We start from the raw sequence: 13924 nt of genomic DNA, 5'->3' as shown, positions 1-13924 counted from the left end.
GTTTTCAAAACAGTTTTAAAATTAAGTAAATATATAGTGCCACCTCCGCCTCTAATTGCTCAGCTGTAAATCTGAAGGCCATACCAGATTTACCATTATACGTTTATTTTAACACCTAAGCTTGATTTAATATAGTTTTATTTTTTGCATGTGACGTATTCCTTGACTGTATTGCGTAAGTCCCGCCTGTTTTCGAAATTTGTAGAAGATTCTTGAGAGTAAGAATCAACAATATTTATTTTACAAAAACGCGCTAGAACATTGTTGAAACTTCGGAAAACTCCTGTGATTCGTATGAAGAGAGCTAACGGAGAGATAGAAGATTATTAAACAGCTATAGTCAGTGTGCTATAGACCTCGGAAGCCATAATTGTAATTAACGCCTATTAATCGGATAACTACAGAATTTGACCAGGAACGTTTATAGATTTGGTATGCCCCCCCAGTGGCTCAGCGGTATGTCTGCGGACTTACAACGCTAAAAACCGGGTTTTGACACTCGTGGTGGGCAGAGCACAGATAGCTTTGTAGCTTAATTGAAAACAACAACAGATTTGGTACATTACAAAACGTTAAACTTCAGTGAATTAACTTCGGACTTTAGTATTTCTACGAGGACATAAGATATTGTCGACGGCGAAAGTTTACAGATGCTACAAGCTAGCTAGCCGTCAAAAGAAGTGCACAGGTGTATGAACAAAGAATTATTTATATGGAAAAACGGCTCGTTTTGGTTGAGAAAATATTTTACGTAGAGGAGCGAACAACGTTTCGACCTTCTTCGGTCATCGTCAGGTTCACAAAGAAAGAAAGAGGTAACTGACCGGAAGCTGACCACATGTTTGAAAGGGGTTGTGTAACTGAGTGTCGGAATGTAGAGGGCGGGCTTAGATGTTTGAATATATAATTTTATATTATTTATTTTATTATTATAATTTATTATATTGTTTTTAATATAGGTATAAAGGTGTTCCTTTGTATTGGTTTATTTTGGGGTTAATTTGTTGTATAATTAAGGCTTCTTTAATTTTGCATTTGTTTATGTTTGTTTCTTTATTTATTATATGAGTGTTTTCTATGGTTATGTTGTGTTTATTTGACTTGCAGTGTTCGAAAACGTGTGAAGGTGACTTTTTATGTTCTTTGAATCTGGTTTCCATTTTTTCTACTTGTTTCTCCAATATAGAAGTCGTGGCAGTTATTACATTGCATTTTATAAATAATGTTGTTGTGGTGTTTGTCAGTGTAGTTTTCACATAGTATAAACCTCAGTTTTGTGCCTGGTTATTGAATAAATTTGGTATTAACTGGAATGTCATATTTTGTTACAAGTTTTTGCCAAATGTTGGTTATTTTTCTGCTGATGTCGGGAATATATGGTATGCAGCAGTATATGGTTTCGTGATTTTTTGATTCGTGAGATATATTTACTTTAGTTGGTTGATTTTGCTTTTTGTCTAGGTGTGTGCATATAATGTTTTCTACGGTTTGAATTAATTTGCTCTCCGTGAACATTGATAAAAAGACTTCGTTCTTGACCAGATAGAAGACTTAGTATAGTTTGTAAGTTTGTAAAACTCTTATATATATCAACCATCATTTGTAATAACTGTTAGTAATAACCATTATTATAAGTTGTATAGTTTTTTGTTTGCATAATAAAATATATTTGTGTTAAAAAAGAAAACTGTGTGTATTAATCTAGTTGATAAATATCATGAATGTGACACATATTAACTAAATTTAAACTTTCGGTCATTTGAAATAGTAATACGTAACGTACGTAGCATAATAAATCGGATACTCGTCCGAAATAAGTTATAATACGTAACAGTGTTTCGATAACCGCGCTGGGCACAGTACAGATATCCCATTACACATCTTTGAACTTAGCAACAACCAAACAAAAAACAAGTACACTACTGGCCAAAATCTTAAGGCCAATGAATATAAAGAAAAAATATGCATTTTGAGTTGTTAGACTCAACCACTTATTTGAGTAGAGCTTCGAAAGATGAAAATAAGAAAAGGGAAAATAAAAATTAAAAAACTTTTTTTAGCATTTAATAGGAAAAATGTGAATACTATGAAATTAGCCTAAATACTAGCTTGTCAAAAGTTTAAAACCATACCAAAAAGAAGTCCAAAACAGAGTAGAAAATGCCCAACAAGAGGTCTCAATAGTGAGTTGCACGGCCGTCATTGCGAATAACTTCAAAAATTCGCTTTGGCATGGTCGATATAAGCGTTTGCAGAAGGCTGGCTGGAATGTTATTCCAAGTGGTGAAGATGGCTTCACGAAGATCATGCACTATTTGGAATTGACGTTCATTTCTATAGACTTTCCTTGCCATCCACCCCCCAAACATTTTCAATAGGGTTCAGTTCGAGCGAACACGCTGGATGGTCCAAAAGAATCAAGTTATTCGCCATGAAAAAATCCTTTGTCATGCGAGCATTGTGGATTGCAGCATTGTTCTGCTGAAAGATCCACTCATTTCCACACAAGCGAGGGCCTTCAGTCAATAAGGAAGCTCTCTCCAACATGCCAATGAAACCAGCTGATGTTTGACGCCCCTGTATAACCTGAATCTCCATTGTTCCATGGATGGAGAAAGCACCCCAGATCGTGATGGAACCTCTTCCACTGGGTCGTGTAGAAAATGTCTCCGGTGGGATATCCTTATCGTGCCAGTAACGTTGGAAGGCATCTGGACCATCCAGGTTACATTTTTTGTCATCAGAGAAGAAAACCTTCTTCCACTTTTCTACGTCCCATGTTTGGTACTTCTAAGCAAAGTTTAACCGAGCTGTTTCGTGGTGTGGAAGGAGGCATAGCCTTTGAAGACGTTTACGGTTTTTAAAGCCTTTCTCTCGTAGATACCGTCTTATTGTTCTTGAGCTGCATTCTGCGTCCGTAAAGGCCTTAATCTGGTTCGACGATCGGCTGGTGTCTTGCTGGACAACCCGTCGAATCCTTTTTCTTAACGCCGGCGAAATTTTCTTGGGCCGACCAATTGAAATTCTCGTTCCGTATCCATCAGGGTCTTTTAAGAAATTTGCCACAGCAGTTTTACTACGCCCAATCTCACCAGCGATGGCACCTTGAGAGAGACCTTGCTTTTGTAACTCGACAATTCTGCCACGTTCAAACTCTGTCAACTTTTTAGCCTTTGCCATGTTTTTATCCAATGTGTTCACATTTTCCCTATTAAATGCTAAAAAGCTTATTATTTTTATTTTCCCTTTTCTTATTTTCATCTTTCGAAGCTCTACTCAAATAAGTGGTTGAGTCTAGCAAAGCAAAATGCATATTTTTTCTTTATATTCATTGGCCTTAAGATTTTGGCCATCAGTGTATACCAAATGTACACCAGCTTACACTGAATTTATTAATGGCTTATGTCTTCAAAGCAGCAATTAGAAAATTAAGACCAACGCTAAATGTGGTCTTTTTGTCGACTTTAGTACCTTACAAATTAAACTGTACATGTTGATTACTTTTCATTTCTCGACTTATAATCTGAAGGTCGCGGGTTCGAATCCCTGTCACACCTAACATGCTCGCACTTTTAGCCGTGGGAGCGTTATATAATGTGACGGTCAGTCGCACTATTCGTTGGTAAAAGAGTAGCTCAAGAGGTGGCGGTGGGTGGTGATGGCTAGCTGCCTTCCCTCTAGTCTTACACTGCTAAATTTGGGGCGGTTATCGCAGATAGTCCTCGCGTAACTTTGCGCGAAAATTCGAAAGCGAAACCAATCTAATCTGCCAACTTATATAAGAACAGCTTACGCTAACCGTCCTTAATATTAAACTGATCGACGAAGTTGGTCAATAATAACCTCCGTCAACACTTGCACTAATCAAGTTTGAACGAACTTGAAGAGGTTGCCCATGTTGTGCTTGGCAAGTGACGTCCATAACATTACTTCAAAGTGGGTTTTACGAAACACCAATGAAGAGCAGTTCATCATCGCCAACAAACGAAAAGCTCCGTTCACTCTCAATTGTGGTACGTTTTAAGTAATTTCAGAAACCAGAATTCTCCTCGAACAAATACAAATGTTTAATTAGTAGTTTATATAACTTACAAAACTCCGGCTGTAAAGAGATTTAGAGTAATAGGGCGCTTGGAGGTCCTAACTTCACTGTTATAGTACGATACGTTTATATGCGCGCGTGCGTGTGTTTGTGGCCGGCACGTGACTTTTTGAATTGACATAATTGTACTCTGAAGTACTATTACGATCATCATGGTTTTCTGTAGGACAAAGCAGTAACCTTTAACGACATGGCATATAAACAATATATCACAGGAAACGCTGAATATGACAGCTTCAAACAAACGTTATTGTATCTCAGTCGTGAAAAAAAAACAACCTCGAAGCCAAGCGTATTTATAAAATATGCCTACCTTGCGTATTGACAAGTATGTTTTAGATTTTATCGTAGGTTGAGAACCTCAAATAGTGAGGAAACGCGCCAAGTATTTGCTTCATGTCATACTGTCCAAACTTGACGTATTGGTTTAAAACGTTTTCCACGTTTATTTCACCTTTCAAGTAAAAAACATTGAACGAACAGTGTTTTTGTTTCTGTTTTATGGTAAATTGTCATAATGTGGTTTTACTTTCATTCAGGAGAATGGAAGCTAAAAGCAAAAGACCGTCATTCAAAAACAACTATTATTTCAGTTCGAAACGTACAGTGAATCCCAATCTTTTGGTTTGAAGAAATCCCTTTAACATTATCTTTCCATTACAAATTAAACGGATTTAAATAATGATACTGGCGACCTAATTTGAGTCGCGTAGGAGGAAGTTGATATTTGAGAGAACCATCAAAATATATTGAAAAGTTTTTAGATTCTTTGAAAAGACAGATTTTGATGGATTAAGAAAAACAGACATAACCAAAGAGAAATAAAGCCGTAATTCTGTTGGGTAACGTAAGTTTATTGCAACTGGATATAATGTTTAGTGTATTAATCCGCCTTTATTAGTGTTTGTATGGCTAGGTGGTTGAGGAACTCTACTCGTAATCCGAATCCCCGTCACACTGAACATGCTCGCCCTTTCATTTGTGGGGGCGCTTTAGGGTGACGGCCTATCCCACCATTCGTTGGTAAAAGAGTAGCCCAAGAGTTGGCGGTGGATGGTGATGATTAGCTTCCTTCTCTCTAGTTTTACACTGCTGAATTAGCTTTGCGCGAAATTCAGAAACAAACCAAATGGAGTTTTTTAAATAAAAAGAAGAATGTTTATTGTATTCTTTAGCGAATATTGTTAGCTCGAAAATTATGCCTTTCACTTCAATGAAAACAGATACCTGATCGCTCAAATTTGATTCATCCAACTATACGAGTTCATATGGTACATCATGTCCTTGAGGAGTTTTAATCTATGATCGGAATACTTTTCATCGAAGTAGGACAGATTAATAAAAAATTAGTTTCTTAGTTGAAAATGATAGCCAAATCATTCAGTGTAATTATTTCATGTGATTGAATAGCAGGAAATGAACTAATTTAATGGAATCTTTATTTTTGGCATATCAAATTAAAAATTAATTCTAATATGTCGAAAGCAAATAGTGCAAGGGTTGAGCTATTGCATATTTTTTAACTTCAACATTGAATAAAATGTTATGATACAATTCTTTCTCAAACGCAACTTATTTTGCACAAGTTTGTTTATTCGTTTTCGAATTTCGCACAAAGCTACATGAGGGCTATGTGCGCTAGCTGTCCATAATTTTTCAGTGTAACACTAGAAGGCAGGTAGTCATCACTGCCCACCGCCAACTCTCAGGTTCCTCTTTTACCAGTGAATAGTGGGATTAATCGTAACATTATACCGTCCACACAACTGAAAGGGTGAACATGTTTGCACAGAATAGAAAAAGAACAAACATAACGATATTGCTATCTTTAAATTAATTTCAAAATTTATCTTTCTCTCTTATCTATCTATAACTGTCTGCTCGTTTGTGTTGTCTATCAGCAAACATGGTATAAGTATAATATTTCATTTATATCTAAAAAAAAAATCCGTATATTATGAAGAGAGAATTCTTCAAAGCATGTACTCTGGTTTTTGTATCAACTGCACACGTGGTCAGCAGCTGTGGCTCTGGCAGTGGTGAGAGTTGTTTATCCAATGAAACGTGTTTCAACACTGTATACTTTTCTTCCCTTTCCGACGCTGTTTACTGCACGTTAATGAACTTGATAAAGGCGAAACTGGGCATGATACATCATTTATTTATTTGGTATTTCTTAACATGATGGCATTTTGATGTTACACCTAAAATCAACAGGTCTCACTTGGTAACTTATTTGAATATGTTTTTGAGTATTTTCTTAATAAAGAAACTTAAAAGATTGTCAGACTATAGTTTAAGAGAGAGAGATAACGAAAGGAAAAAAAAGACAATTACAATATGTGAAACATCAAAAAATTATTATCAGATAATTATCTGTAATTAGTAACTATAAATAGACATAAGTTACATATGTACTTCTGGATTTGAAAGTTATAACATTACTGTGTGAAGTCGCCCAATCATGAATTATCTGTAATCATTAACCAGAGACAGACATAAGTTACAAAACTTGCTGGTTGCAAGATTCCCAGTCCCTAAATTATCTTTTCTGGACAATGAAAACATGACCCCTGTTACTCTTGTTACACCATTGATACGTTGCATAAGATTACGAACAATGTTATGTTGTATCTGCTTTTCTCTTTAAGTCTTCATGTTTGTTACTATTCATGTTTACTATGTTGCTTGATGTACCATAAAATAAACACTTTTTTGATTGAACTCAAAGTTCAACCTATTTCACGAATTGTGAAACATTCCGATACCGTCTGAAAGACAAAAGTCTGTGTAAAACCGGAAGAAAATATTTTATATTTTTAAGCGGGTGAAAACATTATATAATAAAAATAATAATTTTAGACTTCCTTTAGTGATAACGAGCTCACAATTACAGGAGATTCTTTAACTGCTAACAAATAAAGGCTGTAGTTGTTCACGAATAGCAAAAAACATTTCTTGGAATTTTACTCCTTAAAGCTAATAAACAAGAATTTTATTAGCATAAATTTATAATCACCAAATTCAAAATAAACGTAGTTGAGCGTAAATCATAAGTACAATAACCATCATTTGTCACAACAAGATGAAACGAAAGTAGAAGTAAACATCAGAGAAGTTAAAATTATTTATTTTCAGAACACTTAGATTTTAAAAACAAATAATTAAAAAGTAAAAAGTAGAAAAAATGCAGTGAAAGTAAGTGAATTTTTTTAAAAGGCGAGAAAAAGGTATTTAAAAATTTTTTAAATTATTTTAAAAATAATGTTATTGATAAAACACGTTTATATATATATGAAAGCTGTTATACAGTAACTGAAACAACTGTGAAAATCTCAAAAAATCACACACATTAATCAGAAACAATGATAACTGGATGATGAATTTATTAATGGCACAAAACATTATCATAACTACACAAGAAGAGAGAAGAATGGTATACAGTAAACCAGAATCGTGTTCATACATTATCAGGTTTTATAAAACCTTCATATCTCTCACAAGTTTCAGATCGATAATGAATGTTTCATCGGCTTATTCACTGTCGTGATGTCACGTCACCACTTTCGCTGGATGCTCGGTGCCAAGAAGAATACCTTAGTGGATCAGAATCTGTTTGTACTTGTCAGTAATAAGGGTGTCATCAGTTTTATTATGATTAACCACACCTTGGTTGAGATGCAGGACCGTATTTCTGCCAATTATTCACTTTGCTTCACTGTATTTAGTGTTCCCTAACTACCATGTTGTTCGTCTTCGACAAACTGTTGTTGGTTCTTGTCATATAAAAAGTAAGAGTTATTTATAAAGACATAGGCCTCAGATTTCCCCATTACACTGTTGTATCAAAGTATAAAATGTAAGAGTTATTCATAAAGACATAGGCCTCAGATTACCCCATTACACTGTTATGTCCTAGTATAGAAAGTAAGAGTTATTCATAAAGACATAGGCCTCAGATTTCCCCATTACACTGTCGTGTCAAAGTATAAAAAGTAAGAGTTATTCATAAAGACATAGGCCTCAGATTTCCCCATTACACTGTTGTGTCCTAGTATAAAAAGTAAGAGTTATTCACAAAGACATAGGCCTTGGATTTCCCCATTACACTGTTGTGCACATGTCGATCTTTTCGGTTTGATCACCTCTTCCCAGAATCTGTTTTCAATTAGCTACACGTTCTTTGAGGCTAATGTGTATTTTAATGTTCACTGGTAACATTAACACCTGTAGATACAGCAAGATCGCTGGCAAGCTCTGTACGCTACTGTTTTCTATATTGTATAAGGCCTAACCTGCTATGTACTTAACACTACGTTTTTGAGAGTTTTAGATTTGTATTGTATCTGAATCACTTCTATTGTTAACAGTGTGAGCCATGACTAGAGTAACACTACATCTACAGTGCATAGTATGACAGACTACCTATACTTTTGTAGTCAGAGAGTGCAAACTATCGACACGTGACGATTTTACACTGTTGCAATTCATTTTCACGTGATTTAAGATATAGTGTTCTCACAGCGTCTGTTTTTTGTTTTTTTTTAATTTCGAGCAAAGCTACTCGAGGGCTATCTGCGCTAGTCGTAATGCAGAGAAGGATATTCTCATACTGAATGTCAATTAATACTGGTTTGTTTCCTTTTGAATTTCGCCAAAGCTACACGAGGGCTATCTGTGCTAGCCGTCCCTAATTCAGCAGTGTAAGACTAGAGGGAAGGCAGCTAGTCATCACCACCCACCGCCAACTCTTGGGCTACTCTTTTACCAACGAATAGTTGGATTGACCGTCACATTATAACGCCATTACGGCTGGGAGGGCGAGCATGTTTGGTGCCACCAGGATTCGAACCCGCCACATTCGGATTACGAGTCGAACGCCTTAACACGCTTGGCCATGTCGGGCCCCTGTTTATCATACCTAGCTACAATTATTTTCAATACTGTAGACATTATATAAAAATACGCAACATATCTTATTGGTTTTGGAGATAATAACAAAATGAAACAACTCTAAAGCTGAGAACGTTGTGGTTCATTCAAAAGTATAAACTCCAAATTTATTAACATAATAAAACAAACCGTTAAGGCCTTGAATGTCGTATAAGATCGTACGTATTAATATATAGAAAAAAAAATATGTTGTAAGTACACAGTTTGTATTAAGCTGTTCTACCACGATTCCAATTTCATATTTCATACCCCCCCAGTAAATAATTTACCAGGTCGCTCTTCTGTTACTCAATAACATCCATAATCTAATTTGATTGGTTAAAGAATACAACTAAATCAATACTTCTTAAAATAAAATAGTTTTCAAACGAGACCCAAAACTCGAGTGCTTATAAACAGCCCCCTGCTGGTACAGCGGTATGTCTACGGATTTACAACGCTGAAATCAGGGGTTCAATTCCCCTTGGTGGGCTCAGCAGATAGCCTGATGTGGCTTTGCGTTACTAAACCCCGCTTACGAATAGTTTGCTATTCTTATTTAGTCTTTATTTTCCTTAATAAAGCGCTCGAGTTCTGGGTTTCGCTTGAAACCCATTACATGGTTTCAATGTGATCATGTGTGTTGACTCCTTAATTAGAATTCTTAAAACAAGATAAGAAGTAGAATTTATGAATCATATGTTTCAATTGTACGAGTAATTCGTTATGCTGTACAAACAATCTAACTTATGTTCCTTTACGTAGTTTAGTCTATAAGTTTTTTGACATATTTGTAAATCTTTGGCTTTTGTTGTTTCGAATGTGAGTCTCGCATTAGTTAAGTTGTTGATAATGTTGATATAAGTGTATGTTTCTTTGTTTTGTTATTGTAAAGTCTCAACGGGCTATCTGTTGTGTTCACAGAGGAAAATCGAACCCCTGATTTTAACGTTTTAAATCCGAAGACTTACGACTTATCCTACTTGGGGACATGTAGACATATACCTATCATGACTTACCGGTTAACCGTGTGAGTGTTATACTGTGATGGTCGATCCCACTGATTGTTGGTAAAGAGTAACAAAAAATTTGGCTTCAACATTAGAGACAGCTAGCGCAGATAACCCTTAAATAGCCATATATATATATATATATGTATACAAAGAGAGAGATATTGTAGTTTTCTCTATTTTCTCTAGATTATTAGTTCACATGACTTTCTGTTAGAAATATCAAGTTAGTTTTTTTATTGAAGCTTATTCCTGTTAGAAACATCAGCCCAATTTCTGTGACGAAACCTGTTTTTGATAGATACATCAGCCCAGTTTCTTTAACGAAACCTGGTTTTATTATAAACATCAATTAAGTTTCTTTAATGAAATCTGTTTTTGATAGATACATCAGTCAAATTTATACAATGAAATCTGTTAATATTATAGAAGCATCAGCTCAACATATTTAAATTCGCCCCTGTTAGAGAAATCAACATTACTTTTAAAATGAAACCCATTAATTTTAAAGCAGTTAGTCTACTTTCTATTAGCAACGTTATTCTAGACTTCTGAAGCGAAACCTCTGTCGGTTAGGAAACCTTATTGCCTGTACGTTATTTTTCCCTGAATTCTACTAATATTTGGATGTGTACAAGTGAATCACGATTTATTTAACTTTATAATATTGTATTTTGCTTACTATAAAAAGAGCATTTATCTGGTTTTCTTAATTAGTCGTATAATCATAAACTTATCTACTGTATAATTGGATTACATAACATATTCATTTCTTATTGTTCATGGTCTGTTTTTTAATAGTACGTTGAGTAAATGCACTGATAAACATATGTTACTAAATACACGATTTTGTTTGAACACAACATTGTATAACCATCATAAAATGATTTACAAAGTAGTTTCAAATATAAGACACGAAACGAATCTGTAAAACAATCAAGTCAGGTTAACTAGATTCCCACATGAGCAAACTTGCCTGTTACGTAAATTTTTCTCTTAATTCAGTAAAAGTAAACAGATTAAAAATATGACCACATGAACAAACTTGGCCTATTACGTAAAATTCTGAATAAATTCAGTAAATGTGGGCAGATTAACTAGATTCCCACATGAACAAACTTGACCTATTATGTACATTTTTCATTTAATTCAGTAAAAGCAGACAGATTAAAAATATGACCACATGAACAAACTTGACCTTTCATAACATGAGCTGACTTTTAAGCCCCCTGTAGTTTTTTAATCGGTTCTATCAACAGCTTAATGTTATCACTACTATCCATAAAAATAAAGCATTACGTTTCTCTACAAACTCCTAATTCAGAGTTTTTACTGACAGAAAGTCTAGAGGCATAAACAGTTTTTTCCATTGACTCAAGTAATTCATCTTTTGTATATCAGCAAATATCTATATTTTCACCATGAATTAGCGTAGGAACGTAACAGAACAGACGCTGTGATGTGACAGACAGATCGATGCTTTGAATGAACTTTGGGTCGACTAGTTGCTCATAGGTTCATCACTATTTTCAGTAATTAAAAGCCTTGGGACCTTTTACAAATTTGCACGTGATCTTATTATTTTTATTAAAGTATTAAATAATTTTTATTCTTTAGTTTCCATGACACGTCATCGAGTTTATGCGTCTGACTTCTTGACTTTACAATAAAGATACAAATTTAGATACATAACAAGAAAACTTAATTGTTCAGTTGTATTTCTTCAACCTACATTCGCTCATTTTAGCCCCCCGCTAGTACAGCGGTATGTCTCCGGATTTACAACGCTAAAATCAGGGTTTTGATTCCCCTTGGTGGGCTGAGCAGATAGCCCTTTGTGGCTTTGCTATACGAAAAACACACACACACGTGCTCATTTTATGAATTAGTTTGTCCGTTTCCATCATGAATCACTTTTTGTGTTTTCCCCATTCTTCAACACAGATATGAACATATCGAATAATGTTTAGCATAAATTCACACCTCAAATATTTTATCATACAGCAGTTCGCTACAAAACGGTTTATCGTACATCAGCACACTAAATATAGTTTAGTAGACACGAGCACATCAGGAAACTTTAATATTTTTATTTTTCTGAGAGAAGAATATTCTACATTAAAAGGCTAAATATTACATACATTCGATGTATAAAAACAAAATCTGACACCTAGATCAGCTTTAGCGTTATTTGTTCATGTCATTTTGGTAGAAGCTACTTATTGCTTTCTGTTTCCTCGTGCTTTTCTCTCTCTATGCCCACAGGTAGTATTCAACTCACACACGTTTAGAGTTCAGTTTGAATTTCGCGCAAAGCTACACGAGGGCTATCTGCGCTAGCCGTCCCTAATTTAGCAGCTAGTCATCACCACCCACTGCCGACTCTTGGGCTACTCTTTTACCAACGAATACTGGGATTAACTGTCAGATTATAACTCCCACACGACTGAAAGGACGAGCATGTTTGGTGTGGCGGGGATTCGAATCCGCGACTCTCGGATTACGAGTCGAGCGCCTTAACCAAGTTGCCATGCCGGGCCTTAGAGTTTAAACACGAGACATTGAACAGAAACTTTGTTGAGTGACAAATTCTTGAAAAACTCGTATTAATACAGGCCGTAATAAATACAGAACATTTTAGGTTCAAGAAAACGAATTTTGCAAATTTGTACATTTATTTTAGTAGCTAATTAGTCGAAAAAAGTGATTTATTGTAAATACTTTTCTTACAGGTATCTCCTTACCCCTATCCGTCCATATATCCACAATACCTGTGATAAACCAGTGGTTGGAAGGGGATGGAAGAGTTTAGTTGTAAGATCGTCTTGGTAGGAGATAGTCGTTGTGGGAAAACTGCTCTTATCCATAGATTTACCAATGACAACTTTTTAGAGGTAAGTAAAGGCTTACTATAAAAACCTTAAACAAATTCGTGATGACAAATTATAACAGTTTCTAAGACGTACAATAAATGTTTCAATGGTGACGTTGACGAGTAACATAGGCTTAATGACAGCAAAAGTATTCACGAACAACAAAACTTTTGATGATTGTTTAGGAATATTACTGAAGAGGGCGCTAGTATCAGTATAACATTAAAAATATTTTTAAATGTTTACAATTATCGAAGATTTGGAAATATAATGGTTATGTAAATATAAATAAATTTGACGTTGTTTGGTTTGGTTTGAATTTCGCGCAAAGCTACACGAGGGCAATCTGCGCTAGTCGTCCCTAATTTAGCAGTGTAAGACTACAGAGTAGGCAGCTAGACATCACAACCCACTGCTAACACTTGGGCTATTACGCCCTCACGGTTAAAAGGACACGCATGTTTGGTGTGACGGAGATTCGAATCCGCGACCCTAAAATTACCTTAACCACCTGGCCACGTCGTGCTCAAACACAATTTAATTGAGTGATTTCACTGAAGCGTCAGTCTCTGAATGTAGTTCTTCTTTGACTGATTTTGTGTATAGAATATCTAGTTACTTCAGTTCTAACTTAATATACCTCTCTGTAAAACGAATCAGATTTCAGTATTGAAGAAATATATGACTAAGTTGGCAGGGAATCTAAACAAGGTGTTCCTATAACAACTTTATTTTTGTGTTATACTGAACAGTCTGTTAGTTCATCAATAAACATCACCTTGAAGGTAAATATTATTTATTAACAACGCACCTAAGAACTAGTGTAACTGCCGTAGCTGTAAATACTGAAACATACCGTTTTATAATAACACACTAATGGTAAGTTTAGTTTATGAGAAATATCACCATGAAATATATATTGTTTTATAGCAACAACCAGAGTTAGGTTTAGTTCATTGAGACGTATCACCTTGAAGTAAATATTGTTTTCTACTAAAGACAAGATT

The 13924-nt window shown here is 35.1% G+C and overlaps 1 protein-coding gene across 1 annotated transcript in view; it reads left to right on the top strand.

Annotated features, from left to right (window-relative positions):
• Window positions 1-13924, top strand: part of LOC143234218 (rho-related GTP-binding protein RhoE-like) — a 62134-nt gene that overhangs the window by 16052 nt on the left and 32158 nt on the right. Inside the window, exon 2 of the mRNA XM_076471403.1 lies at window positions 12777-12938. Coding sequence (XP_076327518.1) covers window positions 12843-12938 — 96 coding nt within the window. The 5' untranslated portion in view covers window positions 12777-12842. The remainder of the gene's footprint in view (window positions 1-12776; window positions 12939-13924) is intronic.

This window comes from Tachypleus tridentatus, chromosome 12 (assembly GCF_004210375.1).
Source record: "Tachypleus tridentatus isolate NWPU-2018 chromosome 12, ASM421037v1, whole genome shotgun sequence".
Taxonomy (NCBI): domain Eukaryota; kingdom Metazoa; phylum Arthropoda; class Merostomata; order Xiphosura; family Limulidae; genus Tachypleus; species Tachypleus tridentatus.
This window is presented reverse-complemented; position numbering and strand designations above follow the sequence as displayed.